Source organism: Amblyomma americanum, chromosome 2, assembly GCF_052857255.1.
Source record: "Amblyomma americanum isolate KBUSLIRL-KWMA chromosome 2, ASM5285725v1, whole genome shotgun sequence".
In the NCBI taxonomy this organism is placed as follows: Eukaryota; Metazoa; Arthropoda; class Arachnida; order Ixodida; family Ixodidae; genus Amblyomma; species Amblyomma americanum.
Genome location: NC_135498.1, coordinates 105,426,375 through 105,446,984, shown reverse-complemented (window position 1 = coordinate 105,446,984; position 20,610 = coordinate 105,426,375). Strand labels below are relative to the sequence as shown.

Below are 20,610 nucleotides of genomic sequence, written 5' to 3'. Positions count from 1 at the left end.
ACTGCTGACCGTTGCGGTCGACTCACCCCGAGTCCATGGAGCATGCTGACGTGGCACGCCTGACTGCCGGCCCAAACCCTGTCAAATCGGAAGCCCATAGATTGTCCCGCTCCGCCAGTCAGCGTGCTTGTCGATACTGCAAGAGGGGAAAAAAGTAGCAGTGAGAGAAGTAATAATTCGATAACATTAAAAGCACAATCGCCAAAAACAAAAACTGGAGGACGCATTAAGCTTCGGCTTTAAGAGTGGAACACGACAGTGTGCTGCAGCAGTACCTGGGTATTACTCATGTACGCATCGGTACACAAAGACATTTCACGAAGTCAAAGGCCGCAGCGGATTCACTAGGTCAATTTTTATTCAGTTCGAACCAGCGAGCCTTCGTAGCTTGTTCTGCGCGTGCTCGCGTCGCAATCTGAAAGTCCTGGTTTTGATTCCGGTACCTCCACATTTTTTTTTATTTGGAGGTTATTGTGTTATAACGCCGACACGGGCTTTTCTGCGCCACGAGCTCTATTAGCGATGTCGCGTTAAATGCGGCGTCCGACCGTCACACAATTCCCAGGATCGGAAGTGACGTTACCGGGCCAGAAGTGGCAGCTGTATACGTTTCGATGTGTCTTCAATGCCTCCGTGTGCAACGCTAAAGCTGAAGAGCACACGGGATCCGCTTTGTCATACTAGCTGCACAAGCGTGCACACAAGCTAATAACGCACAGTGCGCGCACCGGCTTTCAAAAGCAGCACAATCCAACCAGGAAAACGCTTGCATGGGAGTAAAAAGAGATTGAACTGTACTCTTGCGCATTACCTTTTAGGGTCATGGTATGCTGCCCCAAGTTACGGAGTAGGTTTCAATCACTAAATACAACAAATGCTTGCTCTTGGAAACGGAGATACATTCCTACTGAAACGCATAGCAACTTGATGCAGTTAGCAATAGAAGGAGGCTTGGTGTTAGTAAATATGATATATGACATATGAGGGTTTAATGGGCCTCTACGCCTCCATCGAAATTCGACCGCCGCGGCCGGGATCAAACGCGCGTCTTTTGGGTTAGCAGCCGAGCGCCGTAACCACTGAGCCACCGCGGCGGCTTAGGTTAGCAAATAGAGGAGGCTGAAACCTCGGTTAAAATCTTCGTAACTGCTTGAACTTCGCATATTTTGCAGACGAAATTTGTTTCCCTGACCAACAGTAAGTATTCCGTATCTCAGGGATAGAAATTTAGCCCACGTCTTGGGCAGTATAAAGGCAGTGAAGGCAGTTCCTCGTAAAGGCAGTGCGCCAGAGCAGCGTTTACCCTCTTTTTACTCCTTTCGTGTTTAGAGTTAGACTATTGTTAAGCATCCTTCGTAGTGGCCGTACTGGCGTTTCCATATATGATTCCGCAGAGATCAGAGTAGCGCAAAGAGCCATGAAAGTCTTCTTTCCCGCCGAACTTGTAACACAAGTACTGCGAGAAAGGAGCTCCTAGTGCGAGCGGAAGGCAGCATCAGAACCGCGCTATTTGCGTTCTATAGGTTGCTCGCTTTTTCTTAGCGTACAAGTTCGGTGTCAGGCAACGTATTTTCCTCGTACTGCCTAAATGCATAGGTACTGGCGCAAAAGTGCACCATACATTCACAGAAAAATATTACACCGAAAACTCGTTACACAATTCGTCCTCAAGTTTTCGATGATTTGCTCAGCGTGTCAACTCACCATGCATGAATTGGTTCGCCATGAATTTAATTAAGCGTACAGACAATCTTCGCTAGCCGTTGCCCGGGGCATTAACACACTAATCCGCGAATTCTCGAAAGAAGCCAAAACTGTGTGGGTGTTGCGGGAAAGCGAATGGCTTTGATGTATAGTTTGCTTCAGCATCATACAAAATAAATGAATCCAGTCTTGCGACTACCGATGCTGAACTAAGCTGCAAATGAAGCCGCATTCTATGCTATAAGAATTCAGGCAGGGTAATGAAATACATTTAGAGCACACTGGTTTAGAAAACGTTGTTGTTTAGAGCACACTGCGAATTGAGCGTACAAACGCTGATTACCGCAGCGCATTTACTCACGCAGGAAACCCCCACATGAGTGCACATTAAGCACAGCTTAAGCACACAAGAGCAGGGGCCAGACAAATTACCGTTTAAGTTAAATGTCATTCGTCATTGTGGAATTCGATGAAGTGCAAAAGTTGGGGCCACTCGCTTGGACAACCTGCGCCTAATTTCCGAATCAGGCACGTTATACACATGACATTCACATGACACAGGCATTTAGTAGCCTCTATCCGAGGTTCGGTCATTCTTTCTCAGAACCTTGAGGTTTCGTGGCTGCTCGAACGCTCGATTTGGCGGTAACTGCGATATGTCTACCCGAAGAAAAACGCGAGACGTCTGCTATTACGTCATCATCATCAACCTAACTGCACCCATTGCAGGGCAAAGGCCTCTCCCATATCTCTCCAATTAACTCCACCCTGTGCCGGCTGTGGGCGCCCTATCCCCACAAACTTCGTAATCGCATCTGCCCACCTACCATTCTGCCGCCCCCTGCTACGTTTCTCTTCCTTCATAGTCCAGTCCGCTGCCCTCAGGACCATCGGTTATCTTGCCTTCGCATTACGTGCCCCACCCAAGTCCATTTCTTTCTCTTGATTTCGACTAGGATGCCGTGTTTGTTCCCTGACCTATTCTACCCTCTTCCTGCCTCTTAACGTTACACCTATCATTTTCCTTTTCCTTTCGACAGCTCGCTGCGTTATCCGTAACATGAGCTGAACCCTTTTCGTTATCCTCCACGTTTCTGCCTCGTAGGTGAGTACCGGTAAGGTACAGCTGTTATACACTTTTCTCTTGAGGGATACTGATAAACTGCTATTCATGATCAGAGAGAAGCTGCCATATGCGCTCCACCCCATTCTTATTCCTCTAGTTATTTCACTCTCGTGATCCGAATCTGCGGTCGCAACCTGCCCAAGTAGGAGTGCCCAGATACCGCCGTACCCTCCAGTAAAACTCGCACACGTGCAGTTGCGCCCCCAATACTCTGGCAACGGTAACGCGATACGCGCTCTGCTAAATGTGCCTAATGGCCGAAATGGCGCTGGAGCTATAGCGAGGAGTCAGCGCTGCACCTGTGAAGTGGACGGCTCCGCAGCGCATTGCAACAACTGAGACCAAACCTCAACAAAGTTAAAGAAGCGCCAAACCCGCAGCCACTGCGTTACACCAGGCAGGAGTGTTGCGCCTATCGCCGCCGCATAGATTGCATAATTGCACTGATTCAGTTGGAAATTTGAAGCCGAGTATCTCGGAATATTGGCGTGCTAGGAGGCCTCCACGAGGTAAAATTCATCAGGAACGCCACTGTGTCTAATCTTTCGATTTCAGCAAGTATGACAGCTGCCGTGAATAAGTTTATCAATTGATTTGGGTTCGTTGAGGGATTGGCGCCGACAGTTGTCAGCTCGCTTTATATGCGCCCAGTCCGATAAGGTACAGCCTTTGTCAAAAATATATTGCCCAAGAAGTTTGCTTCTAATCTGTGTAGCCGGGCTCTTAAGTGCATTTTACAGTCCTAAGCTCGGGAGGGTGGAGGACTTAAGTCCCTCCCGCCTTCATGAGATAAGCGTCCCTGAGTATGCAAGATGAGCCGCGCTGCAGCGTTCAGAAGCAGACCCCTTGGGCTGTATGCTTTTGACAAAGATTGTACATGCAAAAGTTACTTTCGTGCGCTGTTCATCGTGCAGTTTCCGGAAAAAATATCGTGAAAACCCCGTTTAGAAATTTAGAACGCTATGTAGAGGGACTGCGCAGCGACCATATTCCTCCAAAACGAACAGAGATAAAGCGTCGATCATGGACGACGTCACGCGAGGTGACACAATCTCATCATTACTGTACTCACCGCGTGCCTACAAGATGTATCCAGAAAGTTGGAAAAGGAAGAGCGGAAAGAAAATTTAGTGACCAACCACTCGGCGACTTTGGATTTGCTGGTGACATCAACCCGCTAAGTAACTCATAACTCTGGTAGCTCATAATCAAGGATCTAACTTTCAAAACAAAATGGCGGGACTGAAAATTCATGTAAAGAAACCTAAAACAACGTTCAATACTCTTGGAAGAAAACAACGATTTACGATAAGTGGTGAGGTGTCGGAAGTAATAAAGACATCTATCGAGGATAAGTAGCGACTGCAGATCCGGCCAATAGGATTTAGCCGGCTAGGAGAGTTAGAATGCGGGTGTACACTCAGGTCATGAAAAATATCTTATATCTCCAAAGAGGCAAGTATACGATAGCCGTGTTTCACCATTACTTGCGTATGGGGAGAACCTTGGGGGCTAATTAAAAAACTTACAATTTAAATTCTGTACAGCGCATCGAGCTATGAAAAGGGGAAAAATAGCAAGTGGACATAGGCATTGCGCATGTGGTGCGCAGGAAGAACAAATGACAGACTTTCAATTAAAGTAATGGCGTTGGTTCCAAGGGGGTGTAAACGTAGCACGGTAATGCCGATAGTCAGGCGGCCATATGTGACTAGGCGGCTTGCGGGCCTATATGGTGGCGGCAGGTGGCGCGCAAGAGAGAGTTAACGGAAGAACAATGGGAGAGGCATATGTTCCCTGCAGTGGATGCAGCTGCGATCATCACGATCATCATGGTTTCGGTTATAAATCTCCTGGAAGATAAAATCGCACGATTCATGGAGGTTTTAGGTTCCCTTATATGGTGCCTCTCGGTCTCTCTACATACCTCCCCCTCCCCGTCTCCTGCTGGCGGCATGTTTGGGCCGCTCCTCTTGCTGCGCCAAGCGCAACGTTATGACCGCTTCTATTGGCCAAAACATCCGTTTGTTGAGTACCATTACACCCTGGTTAGCTGCGGCCTCAAACCGCCCCCTTAATAAAGCCAGTGGCCCAGACCAGCGACAGATAACAAAGAAAGGTTTTAAAGCCACAGTTCTGTGAACGTCGTTCTGCGAGACCGTGTCGTCGTCATCGGTGGCGGTGTCTGCGCACGCTGCGTCCCCCCCCCCTCCACCCAATCACCTGGTAAAGAAATATGCTTCCATTCTTGCGTAGAAGCATCCAAATACGGCTCTGATACCAGGAGGCAGCACCTAATTACAAATGAGCCTTGCGGATTTTCATGAAGTGCAAATTCTTAGGTGTCGCCGCATATTCGGCGGCTACTGCTGAATAGCGACAAGAAGCATCGAGGAGGATTCCCAATCGTAGATAGAAAACCTAAGAAGTTGGGAGGTCGCCAGTCGCTATACCCTCAGAGGTGCCTTTTCTCAGTGTGTGTGTGTGTGTGTGTGGTGATGGTGTTGCGCCTTATTAACTTCTATGAATAAAAGTTAGGGGCCGACGAAACCGCCATTATGGTTTCACATAAGCCGAATGATTATAGATCTAAAAACCACAGTGCAGTAAACTGGTGCTACTGTGGTGGCACATATGACGTTGCTGGCATGCATGCTGATGTTTTGCATCTTCAGGGCACTCAAAGCTGGCATCACAAGGGCTCTTCCACCGCTTAAAGTAGCCCTCACCTGTTCAGCGCACAGCACATAACTCTGAATGCTGGTTGGGATAACAGTCATAGCTGTACATCTCGGTCAGCATGTCTGCGTGCTTGGAACTAGCGCAAAGATTTACTTACTGCCTTCCGCCATCATGCCGGTGAGCTGATGCAGTATGGGCCACCAGAAGATCGGTAGATCCAATGGGCTGCGGATAAGCATCGTTCTTGAACTTAAATGAAAGCGGTGAGATGTGCGTTACGAAGAAAAATGGGTGTAGCCACACAGGTGATGAGGAGAGCAAGGCGCAGCAGGAAGCCTTGCTTCTACTCTTCGTTCTTCCCAATTTTTATTCCCAAGCAACGAATCCGAATCTACGGTTGTCAGCGAGATGTGCGCATCTCGAAGCCTTAAAGCATCGCATGCACCCGGGGACCACGGGTAGTAAGGGATGTCCGAAGCCAAAGAAAATTCGTGCAGATACCTACAGAGAGTAAACCGTCAAATTACCTTTCACTCGCTTGTAGAAAAACAGCGGACACTCCGGTCATACGGTAGTCAGAGAGGCAAAGGTGAAAAAAGGGGCATCGCGTCCAGAGAGACTGAGCTTAGGCTTTGCAGAAGCTTACATTTTCAGTTAGCAGCAAATGGGCTCGTGCATTGCTTTGAAATATTACATGGATTTCATGGCTTGAAGACGCAATTTCAGAACTGCATGCAGCAGCATAAAAACGAAGCTTGCTGGACCTTACCAGCAACAAGCAAACACTAAGCCTGCTTCATCGGCAGCAGAGGTTCAATCCACAGATGTCTGTTACCGTCTGCCCTTTTGCTCCAAATGTGCCAACCATCAGTACACGATATACACCAGGCCTTGCCTCCACCTCTCTATGTATTCTGTGTGCTACGCCTGCAGTACGCCGCGTCCTGCTGACGAGCACTAATAGGCCAAACAGTAGATGATAGCTGTTTTCTGCTTACCCTACATTGGTAAGATGAACCACGAGTGGAAAACAGTATGGTTCCCTAAAAGACTGCCTAAAGAGAAAGCGCGCTCCAAATTCGAGTTCTAATTCAAATTTTATCAAAATACTAAAAAACGATTATTAAGCATGCAGAGATCCAAACAGAAATGCGCAAATTTTAAATTAAAAATAAATGGTTACATTACTCGTTTTTTTTCATCATTTATTCTTTTCTGTGGCATGTGCAACGCATCGAAAGTGGCTTCGCCTAGCTTTTACGCTTGATGGCTATAATTTTCTCCTTTTCTGTTATCGTTTAACCGTTTAACGCTTTCTGTTCCTCGACAGATCGCAAAACGGGTACTGAGGAACTCGTTCAGAAGTATTAGTATATATTTATATCTTCGTGTACAGTCGCGAGTAAAAAAGATTAGCACTAGTGACGTGCCACAGGAGCAGCAGATAGCAAAGCTCAGCGCTGCGTTTACAAAGACGCCGATAACAAAAGTGCCAGGTGTGTTCGCAAAGCACGGCGCCGCGCCAGGCGCGTGGTGCGATTTTCACCACTCCGGTGACGTCACTGTGCTAATCGTTTTTACTCGCGACTGTACGTTTGCTGCCGTAAGAGGCTTGTTCGCGATGAGGCTGCGTCCTGCAAGCAAAGAACACATACTTGCTGATGTATGCTACGACATTCATGCACCCGCGAATTCCTTTCAACTCGTTTCTAAATGTCTCGCTTGTGCACGCAGTTCACCTGAGATCACGGAGTCGGTTGAATGAGTTCAATCAGCCTGCCTGTTGGTCGGAACCCAAAAGTAAGGACCGCGATTCGACTCAAGCCTTGCGCGTGCAGCGACAGTTTACATGACAATAGCTGCAGGAGATAAGCACAAGCTAAAGTAGTCGGATAGAAACTTGAACGCCCTTTTTAACAGTAACAGCGCTTTCAAGGGCAAAACATCACACCCCATATCGGTCGCAACGCGACAAACCGCTCCTATCAGCTTCCCTCTTCTATATACTGCAACTATAGCGTGTCAGTTAACATCATCAACCCCACAGGGTGCCACCTGAAACGGCCGCGTAGAAATGACGCTGCTTACATGGCCTCTGTCTCGTTGGGGTCCGTCATTGCCCAGATTCTCTGGTAGAAGATAGCCGGCACATCTAAAGAAAGGAGAAAAATGAAAAGTTCAGCCTCTAAATGAATAGGGTTCTTTACCGAAACTGGATGTGATGCACTCTTCTTTCTTACGCCTATACGCACATTCCCCGCAATCACTATAACAAAGAAAAAAAAACGACGTCGAATTTATCGCGCTTCTTCATAGTAGTAGCACACAGCGTATAGCAGAGTAATAGTAGTATGCAGTCGTGTTAGGTAGTAGTGGCAGTATAAGTTGCAGCAGTAGCAGCAACCCTGGTACATAGCAGCAGGAGTAGCAATAGCAGCAGCCCTGGTAATACTAGTAATACACTGCTGGAAATTAGTAACAAGCTATTCTAGTTCCCTGGGCTGTAACTACGCAGCGGGTGGCTTTGAATATTCAAGAATAGCACGTCGACATCGTCCGTAAAGTAAGAAAGAGGGTGTCAGAGTGGCTGCAGAATGTAACGCGCTAGGCTTAGCGGCACAGGCGCTGTCCCGAATTCCTGCTAATAGGTAGCATCTGGAGGTAAATGGCTCAATAGCAAACACAGGATGATATGGATTTGTTTTGGGCTTTAATGTTAGTCAAACGCGTAAGTTCAAAAACAGTCCACAGCATATAAAACCGTTGAATATGACACCAACTTCCTTGAGGGGCAGCGGTGGAGGTTTTTGAGGTTGGCGTATTTTCATAAAAACATTTACTGTATGTTATCCGCTCTGTCCTCAACATTTAAGGAAAGTTCGCTACCAGTACGTCGTTTCATTTCTGTGTAAAAAATTTTTAATGTTTTCTTTTTTTTCTGACTTTAGTTGAGTCTATTTCTAGGCGTAAAACTGCGTTTGCGACATCAGACATTCCTGCTCTTGACACCCAATACGCACTTGCTGAACCAAAAAACGTTTTTTTTTTTATACGGCAATGTAAGACACATAATGAAGTCATTGTCTGTCGTCGTCATTTCAACCATTCAACACATGACCATTTTTTTCATAATGATTACGAGGTGAGCGCTTTTCAGAAAAGCTTTCTTCAGAAACTTTCGGTAACTTAGTGAGGTAACTCTAAAAAATATATTCTATCAAACCAAATTTTCAAGAAATCCCGAAATAACCCTTTAAGAAAAAATTTTTTTATACCGAACGAGTGGGTCGCTAACGAGTCGGATTAAGTATTTCCCGTAAATCTTTAGCTCTAATTACATTAAATATTTTCGCTTTTAGATTGTGTTCGTAAAACTGATTAAATATATACAGGAGGAGGTGCTGAGGTTATTCAACCGAGGTCCGTAGCTCTTAAGGGGGCCTCTTAATAAAACAATGACGTCGTTTACACTGATGAGGACGATACGGAATATGTAATATGCAAAACTGAAAACGCCATCTCCATATCTGTAGGAAGTAGGCGCATCAGCGTTCCGCAGCAAAAGGCTACAGGTTAAGAGTACATGTGTTTTATTCCAACGCCAAGTAGTATTACTTCGTAGAAACGGTCTCTGTGGCTGTAGTTTTTCCAGTTTCAATATTGGCTTTATGACGGGCTTTTTTATTTTTTCCCAACTCGACTGCTATTTGTCCTTGATCGCGCTTTAATGCGGACAATTTTGCATCGCAAAGGAATTCGAGCTACTGTGGAAATATATTATGTGCATCTACTTGCTACTTTATCAGCCTGCTCATTTCTTTTTATCTCAAGAAGGCTGGGAACGCAGATGAGGCTCACGCCCTTTTCACGACGTTTACAATTCTGACAATCCAAGAGCAGCTGACTCGTTATGCAGCTCTTGTTTGAAACAGTTCATCCTATGATCGTCACAACACTACTAGAGTCTGTGATTATAGTGCACATTTTTTGTGGTTAGTCTTACATGCACCCTGCGAGGAGCGCAGCGCGTGTTTCGGCGCCGTCGCTAGTGCTACCTCTTACCGCGTACCGCACCCCCGCCATACGCATGCGCTGATTGGTCCCGACCTGTGCCAACGCGGCAGGCTTGCGCTGCTGACGGGAACGTGGCGCCATCTGGCGCCCTAGGGGGATCTGCGCATGCGCAATGGCGGGGTTGGTACGCGATCAGCGGTGGCGCTAGCGGTAGGCGCTATGGTGAAACTATTGTCACGCAACGGCGACGGCTGGCAGTCCAGAAGAGAGACCAGCAAACTTTCGCCGAACTTGGGGAAAATTGCGCCCTTAAGCAAAAGAAACTCCACGGCCGTAGCAGGTGTTGATCTACCAATCGCATAATTCTAACTTTGGTCCATGGTTTAAGGGGGTTTAACGTCCCAAAGCGTATCAGGCTATGAGGGACGCCGTAGTGAAGGCTGCGGAAATTTCGACCACCTACGGTTCTTTTAACGTGCGCCGACATCGTACAGTGCACGGGCCTCTGGAATTTCCCCTCCATCCAAATTCGACCACTGCGGCCGGGATCGGACCCGCGTCTTTCGGGTCAGCAGCCGAAAGCCATAACCCCTGAGCCACCGCCAGCATATACTCTCTAACGACCCGTGCTTAGTTTCTGACATGAGTTTCTGACGTGTTCTGCGCTATCATATGTGTGCCGTATATCTAAGTCATCATTATCCCTCCCCGTATCCACACGCGCACGCGTGGAAACTCACACAACGCTCGAAGATACATGCTGAACCGGGGTTGGTGCTCGAGCGTGCTGAAGTGTATCCACCTGCACAAGTAGAAAACGACCATGGGTGCATGCTTGTTGAACGCGTCTTTTAAAAGCAAGGTATCTCGCAATGAACTCTTTTCTGCTACTCGTCAAACTTCATTAAAAGGCTCTACACAGTATACAGGAGCCCATAAGCAATGTTAGAAATCAGAGGCACCGGAGCTGGAGTTCAAACGAATTGCTTGGTTTGGTTTATGGGGGTTTAACGTCCCAAAGCGACTCACGCTATGAGAGACGCCGTAGTGAATGCTCCAGAAATTTCGACCACCTGGGGTTCTTTAACGTGTGCTGACATTGCGCAGTACATGGGCCTCTAGAATTTCGCCTCCATCGAAATTCGACCGCTGCGGCCGGGATCGAACCCGCGTCTTTCGGGCCAGCAGCCGAGTCATAACCATTCAGCCACCGCGGCGGCTAGTTCAAACGAATTCGATTGTTTGCAGTTACGTAATGGCTATACAGAATCCTGCTCAGCGCCGAGGTTCTTTCAAGAGTTCCCTTGCAGACGACGACGGCCACTCATATTCGTGTGCCTAAGCCCATGGAGGAAGAAAAGGGCAAGAGGGAGCGCCTCGTTACAGGTGGGAAGCCCACTCCGAAAAAAATAAAAGGGACAAAGTTGACCCCCACGTGACAACTCATGGCACTATTTATTGGCCGGGTTTGAGTCTTGGCCTTCACGTGGCGTCGACTTTGGCATTCGCGCAGAAACGAGAAAGGGAACGGCTTCAAGAGCGCTTGGCTTGAGGAGGCTGGCCACATGACTTAACGCTCCTTCCAGAGGTTAAGAATTAGATATTTTTAGTGACAGTTATCCGCAAACTCAGGTGAGCATCGTGCGGGAACCGCGGCGAACCTGAAGGCGAAGATGAGGTCTCGAACTTTCTGAAACTTTTCCTCCGAATGATGTGCATCTTTGCGCACGCTGCAGGAACCGGTGCGCCGGCCGCGATGGAAGCCTGTCGTGCCTTCGCTTTACCGATTTCTCGGTGGCACATCCTCAGCTGTGGCTAGCCCATGCCAACAGTCAGTTCAACGTAGCTCGCATATCATCACAAACGCAGAAATTTCATCACGGTCATCAGACTGTGGCGTCTGAGCTAAAGCCCCTCCATAGAAATTTCTGTCGACCAGATTAAGTAGCGCCAACCTCTTCCTCCTCCTCTGCATATTAGTATTCCAGTTTCCGCTCTTGAACGGAAGCGCTGCCATTTTGTATTCTCAGGGCTAGTCTGTACGCGGGGCGTTGCATAGCTGCGGTTTTCGTCTACGGCCTATACTGACGCATGGGTAAGAGCGGGTGCAAAATGTACGCACAATACTGGTGGAGGGCGGAAATCTGAATCGGATGAGCCATTCACGGATGCAAAAATAAGGGCAGCGGCGCTCTTCAAAGTCTGGCAAGGCTTAAAGAAAGCGTCAGTGACCACAGAGGGGATTTAGTCAAAGCAACAGAGACGATGAGAGACAGGACCAGGCGATATATTTCAGACCTATGAGTTCTTTTGTCCTTTTTGGGCAGGGAAGGGGAAAGAAGACTGGCGCTCGGTACGGGCGCGAGACTCGATTCAAACTATGTTGCGCCTCGTTGACCTCAGGTGTCGGCCTTGCTGCTTCCAAATCTCTTGAGGGTGAGAGGAAATCCGGTCCTCACACCTCCGCGGATGCTACAAGTCCCAGGAGCAACCTCCTGTTCCCGGGCTCTAAACTTTTGACAAAGTCTTCGCATTTTTGCTTTTTCAAACAAGCAGTGGAATTTATGCGGCCTCTTCTTCCTTCTTTGTTGCCTTACTGCCTGCTGCTGTCCGTGCGAATTCTGGAAATGCCCTGTTTGTTGTGTACGCTTCGGTGCAGCTTCCCGGAATGACTGCCAAGTGATGGTATGCAGCTGTGAAAGGGTAATTACACTAGACAAACTAATATGATGCCAGCGCTGTCGCTGCGCCATGAAGCCAGGCTCGTCAGCCTTGTACGCGAACCCTGTTCGGAAATTCCTTTCTTCTCTCAATCCCTCCCTTATCCCTTCCCTTACGGCGCGGTTTAGGTGTCCGGCGTGATGTGAGACAGATACTGCGCGATTTCCATTCCCCGAAAACCTCTTTAAAAAATGAGGGCATGCTGATGCCTCTACAAGTAGGCTGTACGCACAGACACTAGCAAGATTTTCAGACATAACCACTCTGCTTGCAAATAAAATAAGACGAGCTCCCGCTGAGTTGTTAAAATTAGCAAAGAGTTAAATAGTCGCTATTTTCAGCGCATTGTCAGGACAGTAGCCACTGCTAACCATCTACCTGAGCATCTTAGACTAAACATGTGCCCTAATCGAGCCTTGCTCTAAGCCCACCCCATCGGCCAGATTTATTCCTTTAAACTAGCGCCTGGGTGCCTGACTGATTTCTTGTCCTTTCACTTCACTTGCACACTCACGTCAGATTGTGGGCGGAGCGATGGTCTTGCATTCCTTTGTCCCAAATTTCCTTCTTGATCAAATAGAGATGTTCCCAGAAAGTTGCGTTCTGCGGCACAGGAATCGGCTGCAGACAAAAAAATGAGCGAAAAAATACGCCTTTGAATCTACTCACTAATGAAATACTCGTCATACAACCCCTCTCTGCGTTATTGAAATAAAACGCCACTACGAATATTGAACAGCCTTCATTTACGAGGGGAGAGAAGAATGTATTGTGGAGTGCAATGTCAAATAAAATTGCAAGATTTCTCAATCACGTCAGATGTTAAGGGTCTTTGACAGCAGGAATCTGTTGCATACTCAATATCAGTACGGCACCAGCACTGCTGAACACACTTATCACCTCGCACTGGCTGCCATGCTCTGTACGTCTCACCGTAAGCCAAGACAGACTATAATTATAATGACAAATTAAGAGTCTCTGGCCCAGACATTAACCTGTTCTTGGTCTAAAAGCACGATTACTTACTGCCGCCCAATTCTTCAACTATCATTAAGTCTTCCTATACAGACCGCATACAGCGAAAGAGCGTATATTATTTCAAGGATTGTTCAGTACTCTCATGTAGCTGTCCAGCCTCAGCGGTCAACAATTTCCATACTGAGGACAAGTCGGCCTTGTGGATACGTGCGCTACCACGAAATATGAGTGGATGGGAACGCACGGGCTACAGGATGGGTGTGTACGTATAAATGCCTGGAAAAAGCCAAAAGGACTTATACTGAAGAATTGGGCGAATAATTGCGCGTTGCAAAAAGCGCTACTCGACATTTTTTTACGATTTACACCAGCCGTTTTCGTTGTAAAAATCGCGATAATTCTCAAAGCTTCATAAGAGATGCATGTATACCGTGTCATGCTATTGAAAGACGAAATTTTCGGCAGCATGGAACCAACGACGCCGATATGTTAGTCACCTCTCTATGACCGGTGGCCACCATATTGTAGCGAATCCTTGCAGTGTTTGTTCATTCTTCAAATCTGCCACCACGCCGTTTTATCGTTTTGTTTACGATGCAAGACGCGACCACATTTACCTCGATTGACCGCATCCAGGCAGAGCTGATTCTATGTTGTTGCAGGATATTCTAGAAACTTTGCACGCTTTATCTCGTAAGTTCGCTATCACCTTTAAATTGAGCATGGCCGACAGCGGCTGGCATCTTGTTCGACGACCGCCGAGCACGCTTGTTGCTACGCCGCCGCCGAGTGATTCAGTCCATCGTGGGCTCAAGTCAGCCCAAATAAAGAGTTTTGTTTAGACACCATTTTCGCAGCCTTTCTGCTTTCCGAACTGCAGTCACCACTTCGTGACATCTGGTGGAGGCGCTGGGAACCATTCCATGTTCCGGACGCCCCCTTCAAGTCGTAACACCAGACCTCTGCGCTTCGCACCAGAGGACGAGCCAGCAGTTTATCGAGCCAGCAGACGTCTTCAGGGAGAGAAGCCTGAATTCGGGACCCTGCCGGACCGCACCCGACAGCGAAAAGACGCTGCTAAGAGCACCACATACTCGTAAATGGATCCTTAGGTGAAGAACCCAAAGAATGGGTGGACCAATTTGAACGCGTGGCATCCTTCAACAAGTGGGATCATGTGACTAAAATTGGACACGCATTTTTTTCTCACTGGAGGGCTCAGCGCGTACGTTGTATGAAAACCACGAGTCGTCCATAATGACATGGGAGCTACTCAAGAAGTAACTTTTGAACGTATTCACCAGTGTCGTCAGGAAAGAAAGAGCTGAACGACTCCTCGAGTCCAGGCTCCAGCTTCCGAACGAGTCTGTCCGCGGTTACGTCGAAGAGATGAAGCGCCTCTTTCGCCGCGCCGACCCCGAGATGACCGAGGAAAAGAAAGTTCAGTTTTTAATGCGCGGTGTAAAGCAACAACTCTTTGGCAGCCTCGTCCGCCAGCCGCCAGAAACAGTCGACGAATTCATGCAAGAAGCCTGCACGATCGAGAAGACCCTCGACGTCCGGGCTCAGCAGTACGACCGCCCTTCCTAAGTCTGTGCAATCCGTCCGGACACGACGACCAGACCACGATCAGCGACAACTAGCCGGGAGTTATCCGCGAAACCGTCCGCGATGAGCTACGCCGATTACTGCCATCTTCCGTAACGCCGCAAGCAGCGACTCTTATGGATGTGGTAAGGGAAGAAGTGCAACAGGCACTTGGCACCCCGACGGCCACAGAACCCCAGGCCATGACCTACGCCGCTGCAGTACGCACTCCTCAGCCCCAACTACAACGCCTACGACCTATCCGACATGAACAACTTGTTCCCGACCGTCGCCTCCCTGCCCCCGCCCGCCCATCCCGTGAGCGATGCTCAAGCCCCAGGAAATGCGACGCCTGGAGGACTCCCGACAACCGGCCGTTGTGCTTCCATTGCGGTGAGACCGGCTATATTCTTCGTCACTGCCCATACCGACGTATCGGTCTTGGAGGATTTGCCGTTGACGCCCCACGACCACGCCTAGGCCAACGTCCGCAGGAAATCGACAAGTACCTGCGTCGAGAGGAGTACACGCCCAACCGCCTTTCGCACTCACCATCACCGGGAACCTCGCGCTTTGCACCGCCACGCCGCAGCTACGTAGCCACGATACGAGGAAGGTCCCCAAGCCCCCGTAGGGGAAACTAAAGGCAGCAACCTCTGGAGGTGAAGTTGCTCCCGAGCGAAACACCGAAGATCCTCAAATGACCGTGCCGCACGCAGACGCCGCCCCCGACATGCCGACGCCGCATACAATGACAACCTCGACCACGACGCGAACCGCCTTCAAAACGACGCCGCTACCGAGAAAAGCTTCGACGACACGTTCTATCCACGATTGCCACACCCGACGAAGCTGTGACCCGACGCCCAGGACGACGTGCAACGCAAGAGCCAGGACGTCCGACTTAGAAGTAGTTATCGATGGCCGGAAAGTTACTGCTCTACTCAACACAGGAGCGTATTACTCTGTGATGAAGGGAACACTCGCTGCGCAGCTGAGGAAAGCCACGACTGCTTGGGACGGCCCACAAATTCGCACCGCAGGGGGCCACCTCATTACGCCATCAGGACGATGCACAGCGCTACTGACTGTCAGAGGACATACCTATTCTACGACTTTCGTTGTGCCACGGCAATGTTCCCACGAAGGGATCTCAAGCATAGATTTCTTTAATGGGCATCAGGCGATCATCGACCTGCGATCCAAGCTGATCACGATTTCGACGGACAAGGCCATCCCTTCGATGAGAACTGGAAAATCACGTTTCCCTGAGTGTCCTGTAGGAAGAAGGGATCGTCTCACCCCGTTCAAGCGTTATCGTGACCTTGGGCGCTCCGAAAGCCATCAACGCTGAAGTCATCATCGAGGGGAACGTTCAGTTGCTTCTAAACCGAGTAATCAGCATCGCAATAGGCATCGCACATTTCCGCAATGGCCAGGCCGAAGTACTGCAGACTAACTTCAGCGAAGAATACCGGAACATTAAAAGAGGAATGATGATTGCTTTCTTCGATGAAATATCCGGCGTACGAGACTCCTTCGCCCTCTCCGACCCATCCGCAGAAGATTCGCCTGACCAAGAGAACTCACCCACTTTCGACATCAACGCAGCCCTGCCCCGTAACAGACAAGACCAAATCTGCAATCTGATTCGAAGCTACAGCCAGTGTTTTTCGTCATCGCCGAAGGTCCGACAAACGTCAATTGCCAAGCATCGCATTATAACCGGCCAGCACGCCCGACCTCTCCGTCAAAACCCCTACCGTGTGTCGCCGCGAGAATGAGAAGCCATCCGGGACAAAGTGGAAGAAATGCTTCGCGACGACGTCATTCAGCCATCGAAGAGTCCCTGGGCGGCACCGGTTCTGGTGAGAAAGACGGCGCAGTTCGATTCTGCGTTGATTACCGCCGCTTGAACAACATTGCAAAGAAGGACGTCTGGTCCCTCCCTCGCATCGACAACACATTGGACCGGCTCTGCAACGCCAAGTATTTTTTATCGATGGACCTCAAGAGCGGGTGCTGGCAAATTGAGGTCGATAAAAGAGATCGCGAGAAGACCGCATTCATCACTCCAGAGGGGCTCTTTGAGTTCAAAGTGATGCAATTTGGTCTCTGTTCCGCACAAGCGACGTTTCAGCGAGTAATAGATACAGTGCTGGCAGGCATGGAGTGGCAAATTTTTCTGGTATATTTAGATGACGTCGTTGTCTTCGCCTCGATTTTTGAAGAGCACCTCAAAAGACTTCAAACAGTACTAGACGCCATCATGTCATCTGGCCTAACCTTGAAAGCAGAGAAGTGGAATTTTGCTTTTGAAGAGCTGCTGTTTCTAGGCTACATCGTTTTCAAAGAGGGAGTACGCGCAGACCCGCAGAAAACGGCTGCTATTGAACAGTTTCCACAGCTGGCCGATAAGAAAGCAGCGCGCAGATTCCTCGGACTATGCGCATATTGCCGACGATTTGTGAAAAACTTTCCGCTTATCGACGAGCTCCTGACGCAACTGACGAAGGCAGACGTGCCCTTTAAATGGGAAGCGCCGCAAGCAGCAGCCTTCAAAAAACTTCAGCGTCGTTTACAGTCTCCACCGATCTTCGCGCATTTTGATAAAAACGCCGATACTGAAGCTCATACCGACACAAGAAGCGTGGGCCTAGGCGCCGTCCTCGTTAAAAAAAGCGACGGGCTGGAGAAAGTCATCGCACACGTTAGCCGTTCTTTTTCCAAGGCCGAGGCTAACTATTCGATAACTGAGCAGGAGTGCCTTGAAATCATCTGGGCTACGTCGAAATTCCGCCCCTACCTGTACGGACGACCGTTCAAGGTGGTCAACAATCACCACGCGCTGTGCTGGCTTGCCAATTTGAAGGACCCCTCTGGCCGCCTCGCTCGATGGAGTGTGCGCCTCCAGGAGTTTGGCGTCACCGTCGTTTACAAGTCCGGACGCAAGCACTCTGACGCCGATTGCCCCTCACGAGCCCCTGTAGATGCACCGCCGCCGGACGACAATGAGGACGCCTTCCTGGGACCCATCAGCCCCAGCTTTTTTACTCTGTAGCAACGCGCCGACCACGACCTAAAACGCCTCATCGAGTACTTGGAAGGCTAAGTTCCTTCACCCCCCGCCTGATTCAAGCGATGACTATCTTCCTTCTGTGTACACAATGACGTCCTCATTAAAACGCAGCGAGCAAAACATCCTAATTCCTTGTTGTACCTACTTGTCTCCGCGAAGAAGTTCTACAGGCTTCACACGACAGGCCGACAGCTGGACATCTCGGGTTTACTCGCAGCCTCCGCCGCATTCAAGACAAGTATTACTGCCCCGGCTGTCTGCCGATGTCGCACATTTTGTGAAAACCTGCCGAGATTGTCAGCGACGAAAGACCCCTCCCACCCGACCAGCAGGATTTCTGAACCCCGCTGAACCCCCTCAAGGCCCTTTCAGCAGATCGGCATGGACTTGCTTGGCCCTTTGCCAAAATCAACGTCTGGAAATAAGTGGATCATCATAGCGACCGACTACCTGACCCGCTACGCCGAGGCCAAAGTCCTAACGAACGGAACAGCAGCAGAAGTCGCCAAATTTTTCGTGGAGTGCATTCTTCTGCGACACGACGCCTCCGATGTGCTCATCACGGAATCACGGACAAAAAAAAGTATGGTGGGGCAGCATAAAAAGAATGCAAACAATCAAGCCCCTGTCTGTATAACAGGCTTGCTCATCACGGACAGAGGAACAGCATTCACAGTGGAACTAACGCAAGCCATCCTGCGTTACCACCAAACCAGCCACCGGAAGACAACTGCATACCATCCGCAGACCAACGGACTGACCAAGCGCTTGAACAAAACCGTCACTGATATGCTCGCCATATATGTCGATGCCGAACACATGACCTGGGACGTCATCCTGTCTTACGTCGTCTTCGCGTAAACACCAGCGTGCAGGAGACCACCCAGATGACGCCTTTTAGGCTCTTCCATGCCAGGGAGGCCACGACCACGCAAACCACCATGCTGCCCAACGTTACCGAAGAAGAGAACGTCGACGTCGCCGCCAACCTTCAACGCGCAGAAGAGTCTCGAAGGCTTGCCCGATTACGGATCAAAGACCAGCAGCGGACCGACGCCAGATGCTACAACCTACGAAGACGCAACGCGGAATATAAGCCATGAGACCAAGTCTCGGTTTGGACGCCCATTCACCGCCGTGGATTGAGTGAAAAGCTTTTGCGCCGCTATTTAAGCCCTTAAAATGTTCTTCGTCGGCTAGGTGAACTGGAATATGAAGTCATCCCTGGCGCAATGACTGAATCACAGCGACGCCGCGTACGACGAGAAATTGTCCATGTCGTCCGTCTGAAGCCCTATAATGCGCGCTAAAGGACGCTGCATTTCGATACTCTGTGTTTATTTTCGCATGATCCGTTTTATTTGTTGCTTGTCGCATTATTTGTTTTAATGCACCGGGTTGATTCTTCTTTGAGAGGGGAGTAATGATGCGAAGCTTTGCAGTGTTTGTTCATTCTTCAAATCTGCCGCCACGCCGTTTTATCGCTTTGTTTGCGATGCGGGACGCAACCAGATTTATCTCGATTGAACGCAGCCAGGCAGAGCTGATTCTACGTTGTTCCATAATGTTCTAGTAACTTTGCAAGCTTTATCTCAAAAGTTCGCTATCAGCTTTAAATTGAGCACGACCGACAGCGGCTGGCATCTTGTTCGAAGACCGCCGAGTACGCTTGTTGCTACGCCGCTGCCGAGTGATTCAGTTCATTGTGGGCTCAAGTCAGCCCAAATAAAGAGTCTTGTATATACACCATTTTCGCAGCCTTTTTACTCTTCGGACTGCAGTCACCACTTCGTGGGAATATATAACAGCGGCTATTTATGTCGTTGCAAATCCTAAGCGCGATTCCCAGCCTGCAAAAGACACGAAATTCCAGCGACTGACTTAAGTGCAATGCTCAGCGCATATGCGTAGTGAAGAACGCGATTGGTGGGGCTGCTTATGTGTCGTTCAATTGGCTTGAATCTAAAAGGCGTCATCTGTTAGTATTAGCGCTCATTCCAGGTGTGCATCGTATGATCTGTAAGCCACACATGTACACAGTACACAAGAGTAAACAAACAAAAACAAATGAACTACAGCAGCGACGGTCTTGGAAGATACTTGTCGCACCTTTTTTTTTTTTGCCGCTAAGAGAAACGCTAAGATGCGACACTGCAATGTGCCCGATGGGCCGAGAAAAAGCGTGCTTTTTCACATCCATAGCTCCTCAGATATGCAAGAATTAAAAGCACGGAACAATCGACACTCTCTTAGCATGATGATTACCCCACATTGGAGCAGTCTCTTTCCATGGCAGGGTTTCCACAGCTCCTCCCAAAAAAGGCCATTTTCGAAGGAAGACAAAAACGACATACTTACTGTGGGCAGCTGCGAAAATAAGTAGTGCATTTAGAAACACGTAAAAATCAGTTTTCGAGTACAGTAAACACAAGTAAACAGGTCAGCAGCCTTGTCTAGTGCGCTCGAGCGGTGCTGTGCGGATAAAAAAAAAGCTAAACTTTAAAGCAGTTACTGAGTTTTCAGATAATGCTCTCTAGACAAACGTGGTCTCGTCTACATATAAACGGGCTGACCATCACACGCAATAGTGATTCTGCTGTAGCTGTCTATGCGTCTTCCCATGTTCCTAAACCAGCAGCGCGTGGCTGATATACTATGAATGCGAAAAAAAAATGCCAGGATGGGAACGAATGCCTGTTGCTGAAGCCAATGACTGCAG

General features: G+C 49.0%; 1 protein-coding gene across 1 annotated transcript in view; it reads right to left on the bottom strand.

Annotated features, from left to right (window-relative positions):
• LOC144119964 (uncharacterized) overlaps positions 1-20,610 on the bottom strand; it is a 94,347-nt gene that overhangs the window by 12,984 nt on the left and 60,753 nt on the right. The window contains exons 15-19 of the mRNA XM_077652460.1: positions 12,762-12,868; positions 10,267-10,328; positions 7,601-7,664; positions 5,670-5,737; positions 27-136 (exon numbers count right to left, since the gene is read on the bottom strand). Coding sequence (XP_077508586.1) covers positions 27-136; positions 5,670-5,737; positions 7,601-7,664; positions 10,267-10,328; positions 12,762-12,868 — 411 coding nt within the window. The remainder of the gene's footprint in view (positions 1-26; positions 137-5,669; positions 5,738-7,600; positions 7,665-10,266; positions 10,329-12,761; positions 12,869-20,610) is intronic.